The following is an 18868-nucleotide window of genomic DNA, read 5'->3' as shown; positions in this document are numbered from 1 at the left end:
CAGTCAATATCCTCCAGCCAGATTCCTCATCAGCACTGGTCAGAGTTCTATAATTTTCCAACTTTTTCAAGAGTTTGTCTCAAAGAGTGTTCTAGAACCTGTTTCTCCCCATCAGAAATTTTCAGGGCTGTATTCCAAAATTTTTGCAGTTCCCAAACTCTCGGGCAGATGGTGTCTTATCGATCTGACTTTCCTAAACAAGGTTCTCCTGAAGAACATATATTCCAAATATTTGTTCAGTGACCTCCATCATTCAACAAGGTGACTTTATGGCATATATAGGTCTCCAAGATGCATACCTACATGTCCTAATACCTCCATCACACGGAAAGTTCTGATTTGTCGACTATCACTTTCAATTGCCATGTTTTCCTTTCAGAATTTGAGTAGCGCCTCGTGTTTTCATAAAAGTAGCAGTGGTCCTGATAGCAGCCCTCAGACTCCAGCGTATCTATGTTGTTCCCTATCTGAACGGCTGGCACAAACAGTGGAAGACCTTCAAATGCTTCTTCAGATGGCTTTGGAAGTTCTTTGCCCAGATTTTCAATAACAAAAAGAAGCCTCAGCTCAATCCCTTTAGGGAAATAAATTATCAGGGCATTGTGATTAACTTCAAAGACATGTTCCTGAGGTCATTAGACAACAGAACTCACAAACTCCTGACAGATGTCAGGTTTCTGCTCTACAGAAATCTAGGGTTGGTCAGAACTGTGATGACAGCTGGGCTCCTTGACCTCAATGGAAGCAGTACCTGGGCAAGGGCTGACTTCAGAACCCTCCAGTCAAATATTCTTTCGCTCTGGGACAGAAGTCCTTCTTCCCTGGATAAGATGATAAAGATCTTGCCAACTACAAAACAGGACCTAAAATGGTGGCTGCCACCAGTCAGTCTTTGGAAGAGCAAGTCTCTGAGCCCAAAACATCCTACAGTCCTTAAACAAATGTGTCAAACTCGGGTTGTGATGCACTTGTAGGCAACGTCTGGTCCAGGAGAAACTGTCTCCTCTGGAGAAGTCTTTCACCCAACTTGAGAGAATTGACGGCTGTCAAATTAGCCCTTCACTTTCAGCATCACCTATTATTGAGAGATATTATAGTCCAAACCGGCAATCTAGCATCTGTCTTCTGCATAAACAAGCAAGGAGGAACAAGGAGTGCATACCTAGACAGGGAGGTCATCTGCTTTTTGCCTTGTCAGAACATCTCCACAGTCCATATTCAGGGCCGACTCAATATTAGAGCAGACTCGTTGATTCGGAACATTGTACACCCAGGGGAATGGTGTCAGAATCAGGAAATCTACACTAGGTTCGGGAAAACAGAAGTCGATGGGATGGTCACCAGGCAGAATGTGAAAATCACAAGTTGTGTTCACTCCATAAAATATATCAACCCTGGGCGGTCAGTCAATACCTTAGCAAGGGATATTCGCCTATGTCTTTCCTCCTCCAATGATTCTGAAGGTACTCAAGAAAATCAGATCAAGCAGAAACCATTGAGGTGATTCTATTGTGACCGTGCGCTGGCCATGTTTTCCGCTCGTGTTGCGCCTATCGAAGGTCAGGTTTTGGAAGCTTCCTTTTCTTCTCAACCACCTCTACCAGAAGACAATTCTTCATTCAGACCTGCAGAAGCCTCATTTGACAACCTGGAGACTGAGTGGCAGAACTTAAATAAGCACGGCCTTACTAGCTTCTCGAAGTCCCTCCATGATCAATATTTATTCTAGAGTTTGAAAATGTATAATACCTGGTATTCCAGGGTCTGCTTACTGGCTAATTCATTATCTTCAGTTCTGCCGTTCCTTCAGTCTGATTTTCAGAAGGGCCTCTATTACAAACCTCGATTTCTGGTGCCATCATATCAGCCAAGTGAATTATTGAATTACAAGCCTTGTCTTCCAAACAACAATGCTTACAGGACATGTTCTAAGTCTCGTGCCAGGCTTTATTCCCAAGGTGAATTAATTTCATAATGTTAATCAGGAAATCTCTTTGACAGTTTTTTCCCCCAATCTACAGAATGAGGAGCGAAGAAAACTGCATCTTTTGGGCGTCAGAAAAATAGTGCTTCTGTAGCTAAAGAAAACACAATAATTCAGGCGTGCTGAGAATCTTTTTCTACAATTTAAAGGCCCGAATATGGGTAACAAGGCCAATAAATCTTCATTAGCCAGATGGATTAAAGACTCAGTCCAAGATTACCATTTTCCTGAAGGTCAAAATCATCCATTTTACGAAAGGGCTACACGTTTAACATCTACTTCTCTGGCTGAACTACGCCATGTTGGAACATACCTGCAGAGCCGCACCGCCACATGGACATCAGATCATATGAGGATTCAACATTTTGAAGCTGCAAATGGTTCCTTCTTTTGTATTGCTTTCTAATTCCCATTGTGTGCTGCTGTAGGACATCCATGAAAGTTCAAAATTTACATTTCTTGGAGTCCATAGACAACACAAACTTCCCTTCCTTTTAATAAAATGTTTCTGTTGCTACATGCATATAAGGTGTGTGTATCCTGCCTCTTTTATTCTGTGTCCTGAAGGAGTGGAAAACTTTAAACTAATTTGTATAATTTATTCATTCTTGCTATTTAACATGTCTTCTGTTTCTAAGCAGGGAGCAAACTAATTAACCCATTGTGTGCTACAGTAGGACGGCCAGGAAATAGGGTATTGCTGAGAAATTGCTTTACAAATTCTGGGATCCATTTTTTTCCTAGTAATCCATGTGGAGTTACAGCAACATTTAAGTGGAAAAAAAAACATAATTTTTCATTTTTGCATGTCAATGTTATAAACTTTTGAGAATCACCTGTGGGTCCAGAAAGGGTCTACATCCTTAGTTGAATCCCATGAGGGTGTCGTTTCCAAAATGGAGTAATTTGTGGTGGTTTCTGCTGTTTTGTCACCTCAGGGGCTCTTTATATGCAACGTGGCATCTGTAGTCTATTTCAGCCATAATTGGGCGCCAAAAAAGAGCACTCCTTCCATTCCAAAGGGGTAGTCCTGCTCTGGTATTTATAAGGCCACTGTGACTGGAATATGTAAGGTGTTCGGCAGTAGTATCACAGTATGCCAGCCATGTATGAGCTGCCCTAAGGGAAGGATGCCAGGCAGAAGTCCAAGCCAGAAGGGAACTGACTCAATAAATTACAAGTTAGGCTTTTTCTACATTTTAGCTCAGCTCGCTTCCTATTCTGGGACTAGATATTGAGGCATTGCAGCAGGCCTCTAATTTGTGTAAGTTTTATGGAGGAAATTAAGTGTTCCCAACATTCGAAGTATTTAACAAGCGGATCTAAATTTCACTGCTGATCAATTAACATAATATATTTTTATGGGTGCTGGTGTTATTATTGTATATATTTTTAACCCATCTTCTGTTTCTAAGTAGGGAGCTAACTAATTAACCAATGGTGTGCTGCCTACGGACTCCACAAAATTAAAATTTCAGGTAAGTAAATTTTGAACTATATCGTCAAAAACTACTGCTAGAACACAAGGCCGGGCTCGGAAGGGAAGAAATGTTGGTATTTGGCTTTTCGAGAGCAAGTATGTCTAGAATATTTTGCCGGCGCCACTAGCAGAGCTCTTGAGGTGCTGGTGCAGTAGAGAACCCATAAAGTGACCCCATTTCAGAAACTACACTCCTTCAGGAATTTATCTAGGCTGAAGTTGAGCATTTTGTACACAGGTGCTTTAAAGAATTGTATAATGCTGGGTCGTGGATATTAAAAAATGTAATTTCTTTTCACAAAAAAAGTTATTTTAGTCCTATATTTTTCATTTTCACAAGGGGTAGTATGAGGAAATGGTCCACACAACTTGTAAAGCAATAACTCCCGAATGCAGAAATACCCAATATGTGGTTGGAAACTACAGTCTGAGCATATGGCGGGGCTCTAATGGAAAAAAAAAGATAATTTGGCTCCTAGTGTGCAAAATAGGCACTAAAAGTTTGTGGATGCCACTTGCAGAGCCCCTGAAGTCCTAGAATAGCAGAAACCCCCCAAACTGACCCCTTTTCAGAAACTACATCCAGGGAATTCATCTACGGGAGTAGAGACTATTCTGACCCCACTGGCGTTTTCTAGAACTTAGTGCGCAATAGATGTTGCAAAGTGAAAATTGCAGATATGCCATTTTAGTGCCCAATACATAGTGCCCAGCTTGTGCTTCTAGAGACATGTGCCCCTTGATAATTTCTCCAGGATCTAGCAATTAATGACCCATCTCAATATGAAATCAGTGGGGTCTGTCACTGCCCACTGATCAGCTGAGAAGTGCTCCAAGTACTGCAGTACATCCACTTCAATGAGAGACAAAGCACAGTCCTCGTCTGCAGTCACTAAGTAATGAACGGTGCTGCTGTGTTTCGGCTGTACCTCGCTTAGTTATGGCCACTGCCAAAGCAATTCTCAGCCGATCAGTGGGTGTGCTAGCTGTTGGACCCCCACCTATCTCATACTGATCACTTATCAGGAGATAGATCATCAGTGATTACACCTGAAGAACCCCTTTAGGTGCTATACAATATATATTGACATTAAAGGGGTTATCAAGCAGGTCAGGTCCATTCACATGAAAGATGACAGCTTGTATTGTCACTCTTTTAAAGGGGGAGTCCATTTCTCAGGCCCTTCTTAATTACTATATTCCCCAGTGTAAAATAGAAATAACATGTACTTCCAGCAACATCACTGTCGGGTGACTTTGTGATGCCACATAAGCGCTGCAGCCGATCAGCAGCCACTAATGTGCAGCAGCACTCACACTTCGCTTGGACAGAACTCAGACCTCTGGTGGCACACTAGCGCCCGGACTGCCTGCAGCCCACATGTGGCATTACAATGCCTGGCACCATAGGGCTGAGTGTGTTATGTTACACAAGGATTGCAGTGTGTAAGAAGTGGGTCTCCCGAGTGGTGGACATCCCCTTTAAACTAGGGTAAAACTTCAGCTGCAGGTGCCGAGGCCATGGCTGCTGCTGTGCGCTGTACACGCCGGGCTCACTCACGACCTACCTATGGAAGGTAACATGGATGTCTCTCTTAGAGTTGTTGGAACACCCGAAGGCAGCGCACGTAGTGGGCATCGCTCTACTACAGCTACGTCCACCTCCGTTCCCAACATGGCCGCCACAGGCTTCACCACATCACGTGATCAGCACCCTTGACAGGTGACGTCACTGATTTTAAGGTAGACCGGGGGTAATTTGATGCCTGAATGAATTGGGCTGGAGAAGGTTCGCCCTCCACCACAAGTGACAGCTGGCTCAGCAGTCCGCCTCGTACAGCAGTGAGCAAAGGTCAGAGGCCGCGCAGAGCAGCAGAGAGGACCGCGGCAGCCGCACACAGTAAGTCATTCATTCTGTCCGCCTCCATTGGCTGCAGGCTCGGCGGAGCGATCTGTCTCTGCGATGTCATGTGTGCTGATGCTGATGCAATCGCAAGCGGCGCCGACATCATCTGTCACTCTGCCACCTACACATCGTGTCCAAGGGGCTGCACAAGTCTGGGGTGTGCTGGGCACGATGGTGTTACCAGCCTCCATACATTCCCTATGAGGATCTCAGTGTAGATGCAGGCAGCACAGACTCCGGCTGTGTAAGCTCTGGTCTCCCAACCTGACTGCTCCTGTGGTCTCTTTGCCACCTCTGTACAGGCACAGCACTTCAGAAAGCAATCAGAGCCATGTGCCAGGCTGAGGGGTTTTGCTGGATGTTTTTTTTCCTCTGAAAAGAAAGATCCCAAAATTCCATTAAACTGCTTGACTTTCCATCACCTCTTCAATCCTCCCTATCCAGAACTGTTTCTGATGGGAGTGATGGTGACTGATGCCAACTCCTGTACTCTGGCATCAGTCTGTAACCCCAGCAAAGAAGAGAATAGAGGCTGATCCTCCTTATTAAAGCAAAAAACATACTGCCAAACCTGCACATACATAATTCTACATGGGGCTAATGTCATGGGTGCAATGGCTACATGTGTACGGCTCTTCCCCACTCTGATCCTAGTGTCATGGGTGCAATGGCTGCATGTGTACGGCTCTTCCCCACTCTGACCCGAGTGTCAGCAATAGTGGGATCCGATTCTCTCAGATGAGGATAGGGGCACACTGAGGAGAAGACGTAGAACAAAGTGTCTCAATCTTCTCCATTGTGTGAGTCCACAAAAATCGGACTGCAGTCAGATGTCATCTGAGTGCAGTCTGATGTATTCCACGCACCCATAGACTTGAATGGGTGAGTGTCTTCCAAAGTGAAATCGTCACATACTGTGATTTTTTTTGATTTTTTTTAAAGACAGATTCTGTTAGTGAAAAAAAATCGGTCATCAGCACTGCTCCATTGAATAACATTGGTCCGTGTGAGATGTAAACAGAGCATGAAAGGACAGTAATATGCGCATTTCTTACTGTATATAGCTTTTACAGATATCATTGGGCCTTGTTGAATCTTCATGGCAACTTTGTTACTGATACTGACAAAGTTGACAATTCTTTCTTCCCAGACAAAAACAAAGTGAGCAAACACCCTGCAGTAAATCAATAAATAGCAATAGTGGATGACATTAACATAGGGTACCTAGTTAACATTCTTATGCTCGGCCCTTGTTCACATTTACATCATTTAACATATGGTAAGGTATTAAAACAAGAGGTTAGGACCCTCCTGGATATGGTGGGATAGCCTTTATGTTTGTCTGATCAAAACAATGTTAACTAAGTACCCTATATTATTTTCATGCACTATTGCTATTTATTTACTGCAGGGTATTTGCTCACTTTGCTTTTATCTTAGGTTTTGTCTGTTTGGTGGTCAGTGTGAATATGCACCTGCACGCTGCATTCATACCAACTTATATTCCAGTTCATTTCTTTAAGGCTTTTTTTATACTTTCCATCCCACTCAAGCTATGAATCCCATAATAAGTACCAGTAAATGGATTTCTTTAGGCATCTAAACCACAATACAAATGAATCTTGCAATGGAAGTTTAGAATTGCATCATATCTTCTAACATCCCACCACTGGTTATGTCTGCCACAACCACTACCAAATCACTTACATTGAAAAAAGGAATGAGCTACCTTTTAATATTTACATTTGTGTTACTTCACTTTTATGTTTTTACACTTTTTTTTAATCTTTGCAACAAATTTAAACAGATTACCTTGGTTTCTGTAAAACGAACCAATGAAAACTCATGCATTTTAGCATAAGTTGGATTCCCTACAAATGAAAGGATACACAGATGTATTCACCTGTTGTTTAAAAAAAGTGTAATATATATATAATATATCTTTTATTCCATTTTTTTTTTACACCCTTTGCATCCACATTTTACATGAAAAGTTCTGTTTTTATTTTTCCATATGTAAGCCTTACTTGTGCTGATGATCCGGATACCCCAACCAATTGCTCGAAAGCCGCTCTGAGGCGCGGCAGGCAGGAGCTCTGAGCCCCTACTTGTGCGCACACAGAATGGTATACTATATGGACTCAATAGAAAGCCCATGAGCCTGTACACTAGTGTTAAGATAAATTGGGTATACTTTATGATTCATTAAAAAAAAAAAAACATTCTGCGAAGAAAAAAGTCAGCTCCTTTACACTTTAGGCTGGGCCTACACCGTGACTTTTTTCCACAACACCTATAGTGCAACCCAAGTTTGCTAGGTGTCTCTGCGTCATTGCAGTGCAATACAGGAATACAAGGGAATGGTGCCGCATTGTGACTTCGAAGGTAAAGCAACTGCAACAAGTTGCAAGAAATCGGACATGGTTAGACTTCTTGAGACTTGCCTGTCACAGGTGCAGTACCTTCAGGGTAACCTGATCCCATTCCCTTGTATTGCGCTGTCATGTAGCAGCGACACCTAGTGGACTTTGGTTGCACTACTGATGTCGCGGCCAATGTTGCCGCCTAGCCCCAGGCTTATCCAGACAAATGCTGCTGCTGCTGTATAAATGTTGAAGTGGCTGTGGCTTTGTTCTGCTGACCGAGGGGTCCTGGAGGGGTCCCACTGATCACATTGATGTACCAAGTGTTTTCCAGAATACGGAGGTTCTGTAGAAATATTTACCTGTAAATAGATCTACAATAACCCAGTATTATGATGATAGAGCACAGCATCCCCTTGGGCACTACAGCTCCGCTCCACCGCACTGGATGGAATTGTCCCCGATAGAAAGAGTTCAGAAAGTGAAGCATATCACGTGAGCCGTGTATGTAGTCATATCTCTGTGCATGGACTCTGCACGTGATTTCAGGTAGATCAGTCCTGGACAGATAAGTAAAGCGGCAGAAAAATTATCTTGGATTGTGGCGGAAAATGTAGCAACAGATTGCACTTTCATAGTGAACATTAACATGTTCTACATCAGCAATACAATTCCTAATCATGAGGTTTACATTCTGTCTGATGGTGGACTTTTCACCCGTCTTTCTACATTTCATCAATGTGAGAGAAAATATGAACAAGTTGTTATTCTGCTCAGTGGATTACTTTCCATAGAGAAGCAATTGTAGGTCTTGGTCCAGCTGTAATGTATATTTGGTAAATGGCGGTGCCATTAATCTTCTGTCCGAGGGCTTTATTCCTGATTTATCAGCTCCGTTATACCAAGCGACCAGAACGCTGACAGTCTGAACTAAGCAGCATCGGCAGTGTGGACTGAACATCAGACTCTCCATGATGAGGGGTGACAGCCGGAGAACACTGATCAGTGCAAATCAATAGCACTCAGATCAAGACCCTCATAGGAATGTGTAGAGACGAGCTTCTGGCCCACACTAGAGGTGCTGTGGGATCCAAGGAGCACAAAACCAAAACATATGTATATCTATATATATCTATCTATATCTGGTAAAAAGGAAAACGGGCATAAAAAGGAAATATGCTTTATAATTTTTATATATATATATATTTTTTTTATTTATTTTTTTTTTTAAAGCATATCTCCTTTTTACCAGTTCTCTTAATCAAATGAAGATGGGAATTCCCAGTAACAGTGAACAATTTTTTTTTACATAAGATGCAATGACCATAACTATTCTTCCATACATAAATCAGTATTTCTAAGGATCTTTTCTCTTACAGGCCCTACCACCCAAGGTCCATGTGCACACGTATCAGGTAAATGCCATGATAAATCTACAGGTGATATATCAAATATATGTGTATATTGCATGTAAGAATAGGTATAGATGTAAATTCATCTTTCACTTGCTCAGTCAAGTGTATCTTTTCCATTACCTAGCAGAGCAGTCACCTATAGAAAGTGACACGTGCTACCTGACAATACTGACTTGGCTAATCTTCCATTTAGTAGACAAAAAAATCTAATCAGGCAGGACTTGCCCTTAGGCTGTGTGCCCATGATGCGTTTTTCAAGCGTTTTTGCTGCGGAATTTGCGCAGCGTAAACGCTTGGGAAACGCTTAGTAATCCTTCCCCCATGGTCCCCAATGTCAATCCGCAATTTCAATGCCCATGCTGCGGAATTTTCCGCAGCGTTTTTGATGTGCGGAAAATTCCGCAGCATGTCCATTATTTGTGCGTTTACGCATGCGGAATTGCCTTCTTCAATGCATTAGAAAAACGCAGGCAATTCCACATGTGCAAAACGCTTCAAAAACGCGCGAAAAACGGGTGTCAAATTCCGCACGCGTTTTTCCGGGCAAGGAGATGCAGAAATGAAGCGGAAATTTTCCGCTTCATTTCTGCATCGTGGGCACATAGCCTTAACATTCTTCTATATATGTGTATGGTGGTCCATACTACACACTGTGCAGAAAAGTAGGCTTCTTCTATTACTCTAGTGTGCGGTTTTAGTGTGTGCATTTTGTCACTCGGTCACCCAGAGTTCAAAGAAATGCACAGTCCCCGCACCCTACTCTCTGTGTCTGCCCCTTCCCTGAATTCAGGATTGGTAAATTATGATTTGCTATTAATGTTTTCTCTTTGATGCCTTATGTTGTGTTTCTTATTGAATAGTTATCTCTCTTGTTCTTCTGACAGAAAGGTGCACCACAAAATGTCTTCCATCTCACAACTGAAGGAAATCCTCCGCAGGGCAGATGCCGTTTGCTTTGATGTGGATAGTACGGTTATAAAAGAAGAGGGTATAGATGAACTGGCGAAGTTCTGCGGTGTGGGAGATGCCGTGGCAGAAATGTAAGTGGATATGTAACCACAGACAGTCTGATTTGTGAGTGTCTGATCCGTAGCTAAGGTCAGCCATAAGTGGAAAGTCTCCGACTGCTGCATGTGCTATTAAAGGGGTTGACTGATTTCATTAAAAAAAATTGCCCCGTAGGCTGGATGTGATTTACTGGCGTCCCAGAGCCTCCTCTCTACTATAAGAAGTGCTGAAGCTGAAGCGCCCTGCTGAGCACCGTGCCTCTCTGTCTAGGATCATCCGTGTCTAACCAGTCCATGAGCCCGCACACTGCGGCTAACCAGTCCATGAGCCCGCACACTGCGGCTAACCAGTCCATGAGCCCGCACACTGCGGCTAACCAGTCCATGAGCCCATCACTGCTTGCTCCGTTCTGCAGTGTGCGGCTAACCAGTCCATGAGCCCGCACACTGCGGCTAACCAGTCCATGAGCCAGTCACTGCTTGCTCCGTTCTCCAAAGATTGCAGTGCAGACACAAATAGACATAGCACTCAGCTAAGTTCTTCTTCCCCTTCATTTTGGTGGTCAGAGGGGGTCACAACCCGCTTATTCTCTCCATGCCTATAAATGCTGCTGTCAGTGATTTTCCATCGCAGCTTACCTAGAATTACAGTTACTCGATTCTCCTTTTTCCCCTGAGACCATTGCTTGTCACACAATAGCTGGGGCAGACTGCCAGGAACTCTGCAGCATTAGCCTAGACAGCAGATCATGTGAGGGACGCAGTGGATGCCATGTGGACATTCCCTTTTCACTTCTCACGATACCAAAAAAATTTCAACATTTACAGAATGAAGTGACATCTGGCATTACCTTACTGCATTATTTTTAACATTCAGATTACCCGCTGACAGCGAGCAATGGTGGTCAGGGATCAGCAGATCTATGCATTGTAATCTTTATAGACAACACTGCCACAGCACAGAATAAGGAAGCGTTTTATTAGAGGAACACTTCACCTTCCTGGATTACTACATATTTCCTTTATATAATAATTTGTGTTTGATCAATTTTTTTTTCCTACTGTTTTTCTTTTTTTCCATTATTAATGTTATTAAGGCTTGCTTTTGTTAAAGTAGTATACTCATTACTCACCCTTGCCTGTTTCCGCAATACCTCTCTGCTGCTGTTCACCATCTTTCTTTTTATGACAGGCTGCAGTGACTTCATGACCGCTGCACCAATCGTTGAGCATGGCAGTGATACCAATATAGTCAGCTGAGAATGCTGAGCTTAGTGATTGGCTTCTGTGGGCATGTGCATTGTAGTCATGACCTCAGTACTACAGCTTGTCACCAAAGATGGGGAACAGTGGCAGAGGCGTCACTTGGTCAGAGGCGGGTGAGGAATGTTCAGTGCCCTATTTTCAACAGGAGGAACCCCTTTAAAGGGAACCTGCCATCTGGCCAACTGTGTATTTCCCTTATGGAGAAAATTTTACTAATTCTACTAATCAAATGAATGGACGGCCATTTAAGAGTAAAACCTGTCAAGTGATTTCTGCTGCCAGAACTACACTCATCATCTATTAGAGCCAGAATGCACAATGGCAGCCAGATGTATGTTTCTATGAAACAGCAGACTAAATATACTTTAAGGTCTGTCCCATAATTCCAGACGTGTCCGTTACCTGCAGCGGCGCTGGGAGAAGTCGGCCGGGGGCCACGTCAGACTATTCTCGGCTCTGGCTATGGTTCCCGGTCAGACCTTCTCTGAAACGCCATAGTGATATATTCTATATACTACATATGTACATAGCCTTTGGTACTTGGAATAGCTTGTAGCATCTGTTTTTTGGCAATGACTTAAGTTTTTCTTTTTGCTTAGGACTCGTAAAGCAATGGGAGGATCTCTGACCTTCAAGGCTGCTCTGACTGAGAGACTTTTACTAATTCGTCCATCACGGGAACAAGTACAGGCTTTGATAACCGAACACCCTCCAAGGCTAACCGAGGGGATAAAGTAAGTTCTCTTTTTGGGCAAGGTCCATCTAAGTACACAGGGAGTTAGAAACAGGTGGGATTATGAAAAGCTTGGTACTGTGAAATAATGGGATTTTGCCAGAAAAGGCTGGTGACTGCTGGCTCAGTGATCAAATCTCATTCTGAAATGGAAGCTGTACAATTCTTGGTGGTGATCGTCTACTTTGTTGAAGTGTCTTGTGTGTATATAAATTATGCTCTGACAGTCCTCAGAGGCGAATTTTAATTTCTCTATTAATAAGGAAATCTTAGGATAAAAATGTGCACACAATCACACAGCAGAAATGTGGAACTCTGGAGAGAAAAGCCAGGAAACTGAAATACTATACAATGATTTACTGCAAACCAGCTCCCCCCCCCCTATTTTACTTTATAGAGTCTCCACCATGTTTAATCAACATTGTATACTGAACCCATAAATAATTGAGAAAATACGGTTTCACTACAGTCAGGCCGGCGTACTCCCCAGGTCAGCCGTCAGAAGGGGTCATTTCTGACATTCAACATGGTGTCAGTAGAGAAAATGAAAAGCATGGTGCAATATTAATACCTTGCAGTTTTATTTCTTACTCTGGGTTCACATCTGTTTCGTAGAGGCAGAACAACAAAATTACTAGTAGTACATCAGATGATGGAAATCAGTGACACCCAGTGAACCCCTTTGGCAGTAATGGGGTCTGTGAGGTTTTCATCATGGTGTCACCATGCTCCCTTGCATGTCCAGTATTTCTGCTGGAATCTGAAATGGATGTTTGAATGACATCCACCTAATGTGTATGGCAGACTTAAAGGAAACCTGTCAGCAGGATTTAGCCCTATAAATTAAAGCAGTGGTCCCCAACCTTTTTTGCACCAGGGACCGGCTTCAAGGAAGACCATTTTTCCATGGCCCGGCAGGGTGGGGGTAGGGAAGGGGAGGGGCTTTTGTCATATGAGGGTGGGGTTATGGAGGGATTTGGAGTTTATTGCATACTTATCATACAGCCTAGACCAGGTCCCCGCCAGGAGCCCCACATAACGTGCTGTACCGGGAGCTGCATCACTGAGGCCCCGTCCCGCCCTGCAGCAGGATGGGGCAGGTGTGTCTTGAGAGCTGCTGTTCAGCTGCATTCACTTCATCCTGCTTCAGGACCTGTGGTGACATCAGTCATGTGACCTTGATGTCATCACAGGTCCTCTATTGGTCTACCCTGCGGGAGTCTAGAACAGCGGGCAGCATCAACTCCACATTGTGCTCTGAACTGGCGCCGCGGACCGGCAAAACCCCCCAACGGCCAGGTTCTGATCCGCGGACCGGTGGTTGGGGACCCCTGAACTAAAGGCATGGCCATAATGACGCTGTGATGCTGATGAATCTGATACCTGATGTGAAGGGATCCGCTCAGTGGCTGCTAAATACTCACCTTATGAAGTTTTTGGAAAATAATGGCTTGTGTGCTTCGGGGTGGGACATGGGGGCAGGGTCTTCTTCTCGTTCTCAGCCCCCCCAACCAGCCTCCTCTGCTTCTCGTACAGGTCACTGATTATTCAGTGACCTGCCTCCTTTTTAAAATTCAGCGTCGCTGCCATCATTGTGGGGGCGGCGCATGCGCAGTGTGAGTCTGCGTCCTGTGTGCAGGACTTCAATAAAATGGCGCCGGAGGCAGCCCATGCGCAGATCAATATATCAGCTCAGTTCAGAGCCGAAATCTCTATCTGCACATGTGCCGCCTCCGGCGCCATTTTATTGAAGTCCTGCACATAGGACGCCTTCTCCCACAGTGCATGCGTCGCCCACACAACGATGGCAGCGAAGCTGAACTTTAAAAATGAGTATATGATGAGGAATAAATCACGGCACTACTGGTTGGCGCTCAAGTAGGGTCCAAAACCAGTTAAATATATGAAAAAACTTGGCACTCAAAATGAACGTATTTCTTGATTATAATTGCATTGTTTACTTTCACACATATTACAAATTTAAACTATGCTTTGAGTCAGGAGAAACAAATGGATTGTTTTAAAAAAATAAAGTACAAATACAATTACAATAAAAATACTAAAATCAGTAAACGTGAGGATACCAAGACATTATGGCTTATTCATGGGAAAATCACAAAAATAAATGGGTTTCACATCCTGCTGCACATGCACCTTGTTTGCTGCGTTTTTGCACTTACCTCATTGCTTACTGTACTAAAAAAATGCTGCAAAATCGCTGAAAGAATTGACATTCTGCAGCTTTCAAAATCACAGCAGTTTTCCAACTTATTCAGGAAAAAAAAACAGATTTCTGAAATATCAGCGCTTTTGCTGGTACTGTAAAAAGCAGCTGTTAATTTGCATAAAAAGCAGCAAAAAAAACCCCACAATAATGCAACGTGTGAACATTGCAAATTATAGGTAAAACCCCTCTAAGGCTATCTGTACCAAATTAATGAAGCCAAGGAGCATTATACTCGTATATACTAGGAACCTGACGATCAGCCAATTCTAGATGGACATACTCAAAGAAATTAATTTTCTGGCTCACGTCTCAGGTCTTGCTCCGCATACTCCAAAATATAGTACTCGCACCAAATGCATAATCTATAATATATTTGTTTTGCAGGGACTTGGTTCACAGGCTGCACCAGCGAAGTGTACAGGTTTTCCTCATATCTGGAGGATTTCGGAGCATTGTGGAACATGTAGCCGCAGAGCTGGACATACCACTAACTAATGTGTATGCGAACAGGCTCAAGTTTTATTTCAATGGTAAGTCGCGTGGCGATTTCAAGGAAAGCATTCCGTTTGGTCGGCTTCAGACAAGTTCTCCTTGTTATCTGATTCATTTTAACTACGGATTTTGCGTTGCATTCCTAAAATGAAAAATAAGAATGTACTGTAAGCAATAGTGTATGGATTGTTTACAGAAACGGAATATTTCTTCATGGATTTCGTCCCTTTAATTAAAGAATCACATTCTCCATGTAAAATTAGGACTGCAAAATATGTAACAACTAGAGTAGAGCAGATCATCCCTACAGCACTTTCTATCACATCAAAGAATAACACCCTAATATACATGATGCTCCCCATTACAGGTCAATATGATCCATCAAGTTGGTGTACGTCGCGTGCTGGATCGGCAGTGCGTTGTGCCACCTGCTATAACCCGTAACCCTATCTTGTCTGTGTTTTTAAGGTGAATATGCTGGATTTGATGAGACACAGCTCACAGCAGAATCTGGTGGGAAAGGGAAAGTGATTGGCTTACTAAAGGAGAAGTATGGCTTTAAGAATGTAATAATGATTGGTGATGGAGCCACTGATATGGAAGCCAGTCCGCCAGCTGTAAGTATTACTTCATAGCAGGGTTCTGGTTCTAAACTGTAGGAAAGACATAACTGATTCTATACATTGGAAAAAGACATAACCCACACATCACATTACAAAGCTGTGATCTTCCTTCCGGATTCCACTTTCATCCCGCTTTTACAGAACATCAAAAAGTCCAAGAGACCAGATATTCACATAAGACTTTACTTGTATTTATTTTATCTGGCTGACAAAAAAATATTAAACCATATCTCCCATACACAGTAGATGTCTGTCAGCGGAATTTGTTGGCCGCCGCTTCTGTGTTCTCTAAGTCGCTGCCAGTTATGTCTTAAATGCAGTATGTCAGCAGTTTTTGCTATGTAATCCAACAGCAGCATTATGTAGGGATAAAGACCCCGATTCCAATGATGTATCACTTAGTCACAGTTTTCTCTGTTGCAGAGCTCAAATGCTGAGCCTTGTGTAATCCCCCCCACACACAGATTTTTGTCAGTACATAGAAATCTGCCAGTCAGTGGTGGAGGTGTGGTTGGACCAGGAGACTTGAGGCAGCTGACAATCTCCTGCTGATAAAACACTATTGAAACAGCAAAACACAGTCTAGTAAGTAATACATTGCTGGAATCAGGGTTTCTGCCCCTGCATCATGGCGCTCTTAGATTACATAGCAAAATCCTGCTGACCGATTCCCTTTAACTACCCCGACATTGCCGAATCCTTAACTTAAATCAATTTTCTGGGGCTCCCATACACATTAAACTGTCGGCCGAAGGTGTCGTTATCGGCGGGATTGGCTGACATTAGTCTGTGTATGGGGGATTTTAGAGTGACATTTTGGCTATGTTGGCCTTTATCAAGCATAGCAATTCTTGATAAAGGACTATATGGCGGTAGTGATAATTTCTTGTGTCTTATCAACTGAATAGAAGGTTAAAGCAAGTTTGCATGAAGTAACACTAATGGTGCATGGGACCTTTTTCTATATACATGTGAGTAGACCCCTTCTTTACACACACAAAATCAAAAAGAAAACCATATAAGCCACCAACGGACTTCAAAAGAGCTGTGACTCTGAGTATATGACAGCAAGGCTCTCAGGTATATGTGATGTAAAGGTGGAGCCCTAATATTCAAGCCACGGCAAAAACGCGTTGGGCAAAACATATTTGCTCTGTTTGCCCAGGTTAGTGTAGATCGCCGTGTTTTCGAAATTGATTTCTCTCCATTTCCCAGCCCTATTATGGTAACAAATCTGCTAGAGAGCAGCTCCTCTATGAAAATTATATAAGGAAAGTGCCATGTGAGCAGTTTCCCAAGTGTAAGTTTATCATTGATTCACCTTTAAACTTGACTCGGTCAGCGAATTTCTTTGGAATTTCTAACCTACACATCCAGTGACGCTTCAACCCACTTAGATGTATTGTACTGTAGAATAATGGTTTGATTAGTCATATTCCCACATACATACATTTATTACCTGGTTTCCATTTTAGGATGGATTCATTGGATTTGGAGGAAATGTCATCAGACAACAAGTGAAGGAAAAAGCCAAATGGTACATTACAGACTTCGAGGAACTCCTCAGGGAACTGGACGGGGACAGCATCAAAATGAACCACAATGAAATAATTGACTAACGGCGCGCTCCCACGGCAGATTTTGTAGAAACAAAGCAGCATTTGTTACATTGTTGTTTTCATTGCACAACCCTTCATAAGAATGAAGGGTTAGTAGATATTTTATTGTACTTTAATGTACCTTTGCTGTACATTTCGGTAGAAATATTGATTATTTAACTTTTAGAATTTTTATAAATTGCTAGTCTTTGGCAGAAAGACTAACCGGTATCTCTTTTCCAGATTTTTTTTTTTTCCGATTATTTTATTTTTACAATGGTGCAGAGCTAGTGTATGTATTGCATTGTTATCTCAAATGGTTTCACAGGGTGGAAATACCTGTATACATTTATTGGCATCTACAGTTGTGGCCAAACGTTTTGAGACTGACACAAATTTTAGTTTTCAGAGAGTTTGCTGCTTCATTGTTCTTAGATCTTTTAGTCGGATGTTTTTATGATCACTGAAGTGCAATTAAAGATTTGGTAAGTTTTTAGTGTTGACCCGAACATGTTTAAAAACTTCTGCAATTCACCCTGGCATACTGGATATCTGCTTCTGGGTGACATCCTGACTGATGACAACCCATTCTCTAATCAGTGCTAGGAGTTATCGCTATTTCTGTGGTTTTTGTTCACTTGCTTTGGGGATTGACCACAGGTTCTCAATAGGATTGACGTTATAATTTGTTCAATGATCCATTTGGTTAATCACTTTTGCTTCATCATGCTGGACAAAGCATTGGTCATCATGAAATTGCTCCTGGATTGTTGGGAGAAGTTGCTCTTGAAGACATGTGGATCCCATTCTTTATTTATGGCCGTGTTCTTAGATGAAATTGTGATTCAGCCCACTCCCATGGATGAAAAGCAGCCACACACATGGATGGTCTCTGGATACCTTAGGAGTATGTGCATGCGTTAAGTGTTTTCTGCAGAAATGTTTGCATGTCTTGACAAGAAAAACGCAGCGTAAAATAAGTGTATCTTTTATATGCGTTTTTGTTGCAGACTTTTTCTTCACTCATTAATATGGGTGAAATGTGCAGCCAAAAACACGGAAAGAATTGACATGCTGCAAATTTGGATCTGGGACTTGGAAATCCTTCAGGGTTTTTTTTTTTTACAAAACGGCGCAGAAAAAAACGTGACAAAACGTGTGCACAGTGTTGGCATGACACAGAACTACTGGTAGAGCTCACCTTTTCTACATTGTACAATCATTCCAGATGTCCCAAACAGTCTGAAGGAGGCTTCATCAGAAAAAATAACTTTAGATCAGACCTCTGTAGTACAATCCCTGTACTTCCTGCAAGGTTGTGTTCTCTGATAAGTAAAGAGAGGAGAGAACAAGGCGCAATGGGTGACTCAGTATTGCAATTGTTAGAGGGGTGTGGGGATGGCTACTAACCTTGTGAAGTTGTGCACCTCTGCACAACCCCAGTGTAAAGCTCCACAAACTCCGCTCTGTTGGTGGCTGTCATGTAATTCCAGCAGCGTTCACAGATCATGATCTCTCGGTGGTGGATCACGTGGTCAAGTTAGTAGCATGTAACGCCGAGATGGACGCCCAGCTTCACCAACACCCCCGGCAGCGTTCCGGAGGGGTTAGGGCAGCGCAGCTTGGAAAACCAGGGTAGTAATTCTAATTAAATTGCTCCCACAGGTGAAAGAACAATAGATTAAAGGCAGCTCTACCGCACCCCAACAGGGGAAAAGGGACAATCAGTGAATATGAATAGCGGTACCAGAGCGCCAATAACAGGGCAAAAATA

At 42.8% G+C, this 18868-nt stretch overlaps 2 protein-coding genes and 1 long non-coding RNA gene across 3 annotated transcripts in view; 1 reads left to right on the top strand and 2 right to left on the bottom strand.

Moving 5' to 3' along the window:
• The window catches only part of LOC141212779 (THAP domain-containing protein 2-like), a 25278-nt gene extending 20074 nt beyond the window's left edge, over positions 1-5204 (bottom strand). Inside the window, exon 1 of the mRNA XM_073665088.1 lies at positions 5033-5204. Coding sequence (XP_073521189.1) covers positions 5033-5103 — 71 coding nt within the window. The 5' untranslated portion in view covers positions 5104-5204. The remainder of the gene's footprint in view (positions 1-5032) is intronic.
• PSPH (phosphoserine phosphatase) lies at positions 5173-18858 on the top strand. Its single transcript, XM_073665079.1, has 7 exons — positions 5173-5364; positions 9113-9148; positions 10033-10188; positions 12021-12155; positions 14766-14911; positions 15342-15490; positions 16972-18858. The coding sequence occupies exons 2-7, from the start codon at positions 9132-9134 to the stop codon at positions 17113-17115; spliced, it is 747 nt and encodes a 248-aa protein (XP_073521180.1). The 5' UTR covers positions 5173-5364; positions 9113-9131; the 3' UTR covers positions 17116-18858.
• LOC141212789 (uncharacterized) lies at positions 14148-18868 on the bottom strand. Its single transcript, XR_012282413.1, has 3 exons — positions 18505-18868; positions 18296-18419; positions 14148-15015 (listed from the first exon to the last, which is right to left on the bottom strand). It is a non-coding gene; the product is annotated as an uncharacterized lncRNA (long non-coding RNA).

This window comes from Phyllobates terribilis, unplaced genomic scaffold (genome assembly GCF_046119375.1).
Source record: "Phyllobates terribilis strain yellow unplaced genomic scaffold, ASM4611937v1 Scaffold_2__4_contigs__length_985480577, whole genome shotgun sequence".
Classification (NCBI taxonomy): domain Eukaryota; kingdom Metazoa; phylum Chordata; class Amphibia; order Anura; family Dendrobatidae; genus Phyllobates; species Phyllobates terribilis.
The sequence above is the reverse complement of the archived record's forward strand: the minus strand, read 5'-3'. Positions and strand labels throughout refer to the sequence as shown.

Excerpts from the sequence above, each read along its gene's own strand:
- PSPH (XM_073665079.1), top strand. Across the intron at positions 14,912-15,341 it reads GCTCAAGTTTTATTTCAATG|GTGAATATGCTGGATTTGAT; the intron begins GTAAGTCGCGTG and ends TGTGTTTTTAAG. Across the intron at positions 15,491-16,971 it reads TGGAAGCCAGTCCGCCAGCT|GATGGATTCATTGGATTTGG; the intron begins GTAAGTATTACT and ends TTTCCATTTTAG.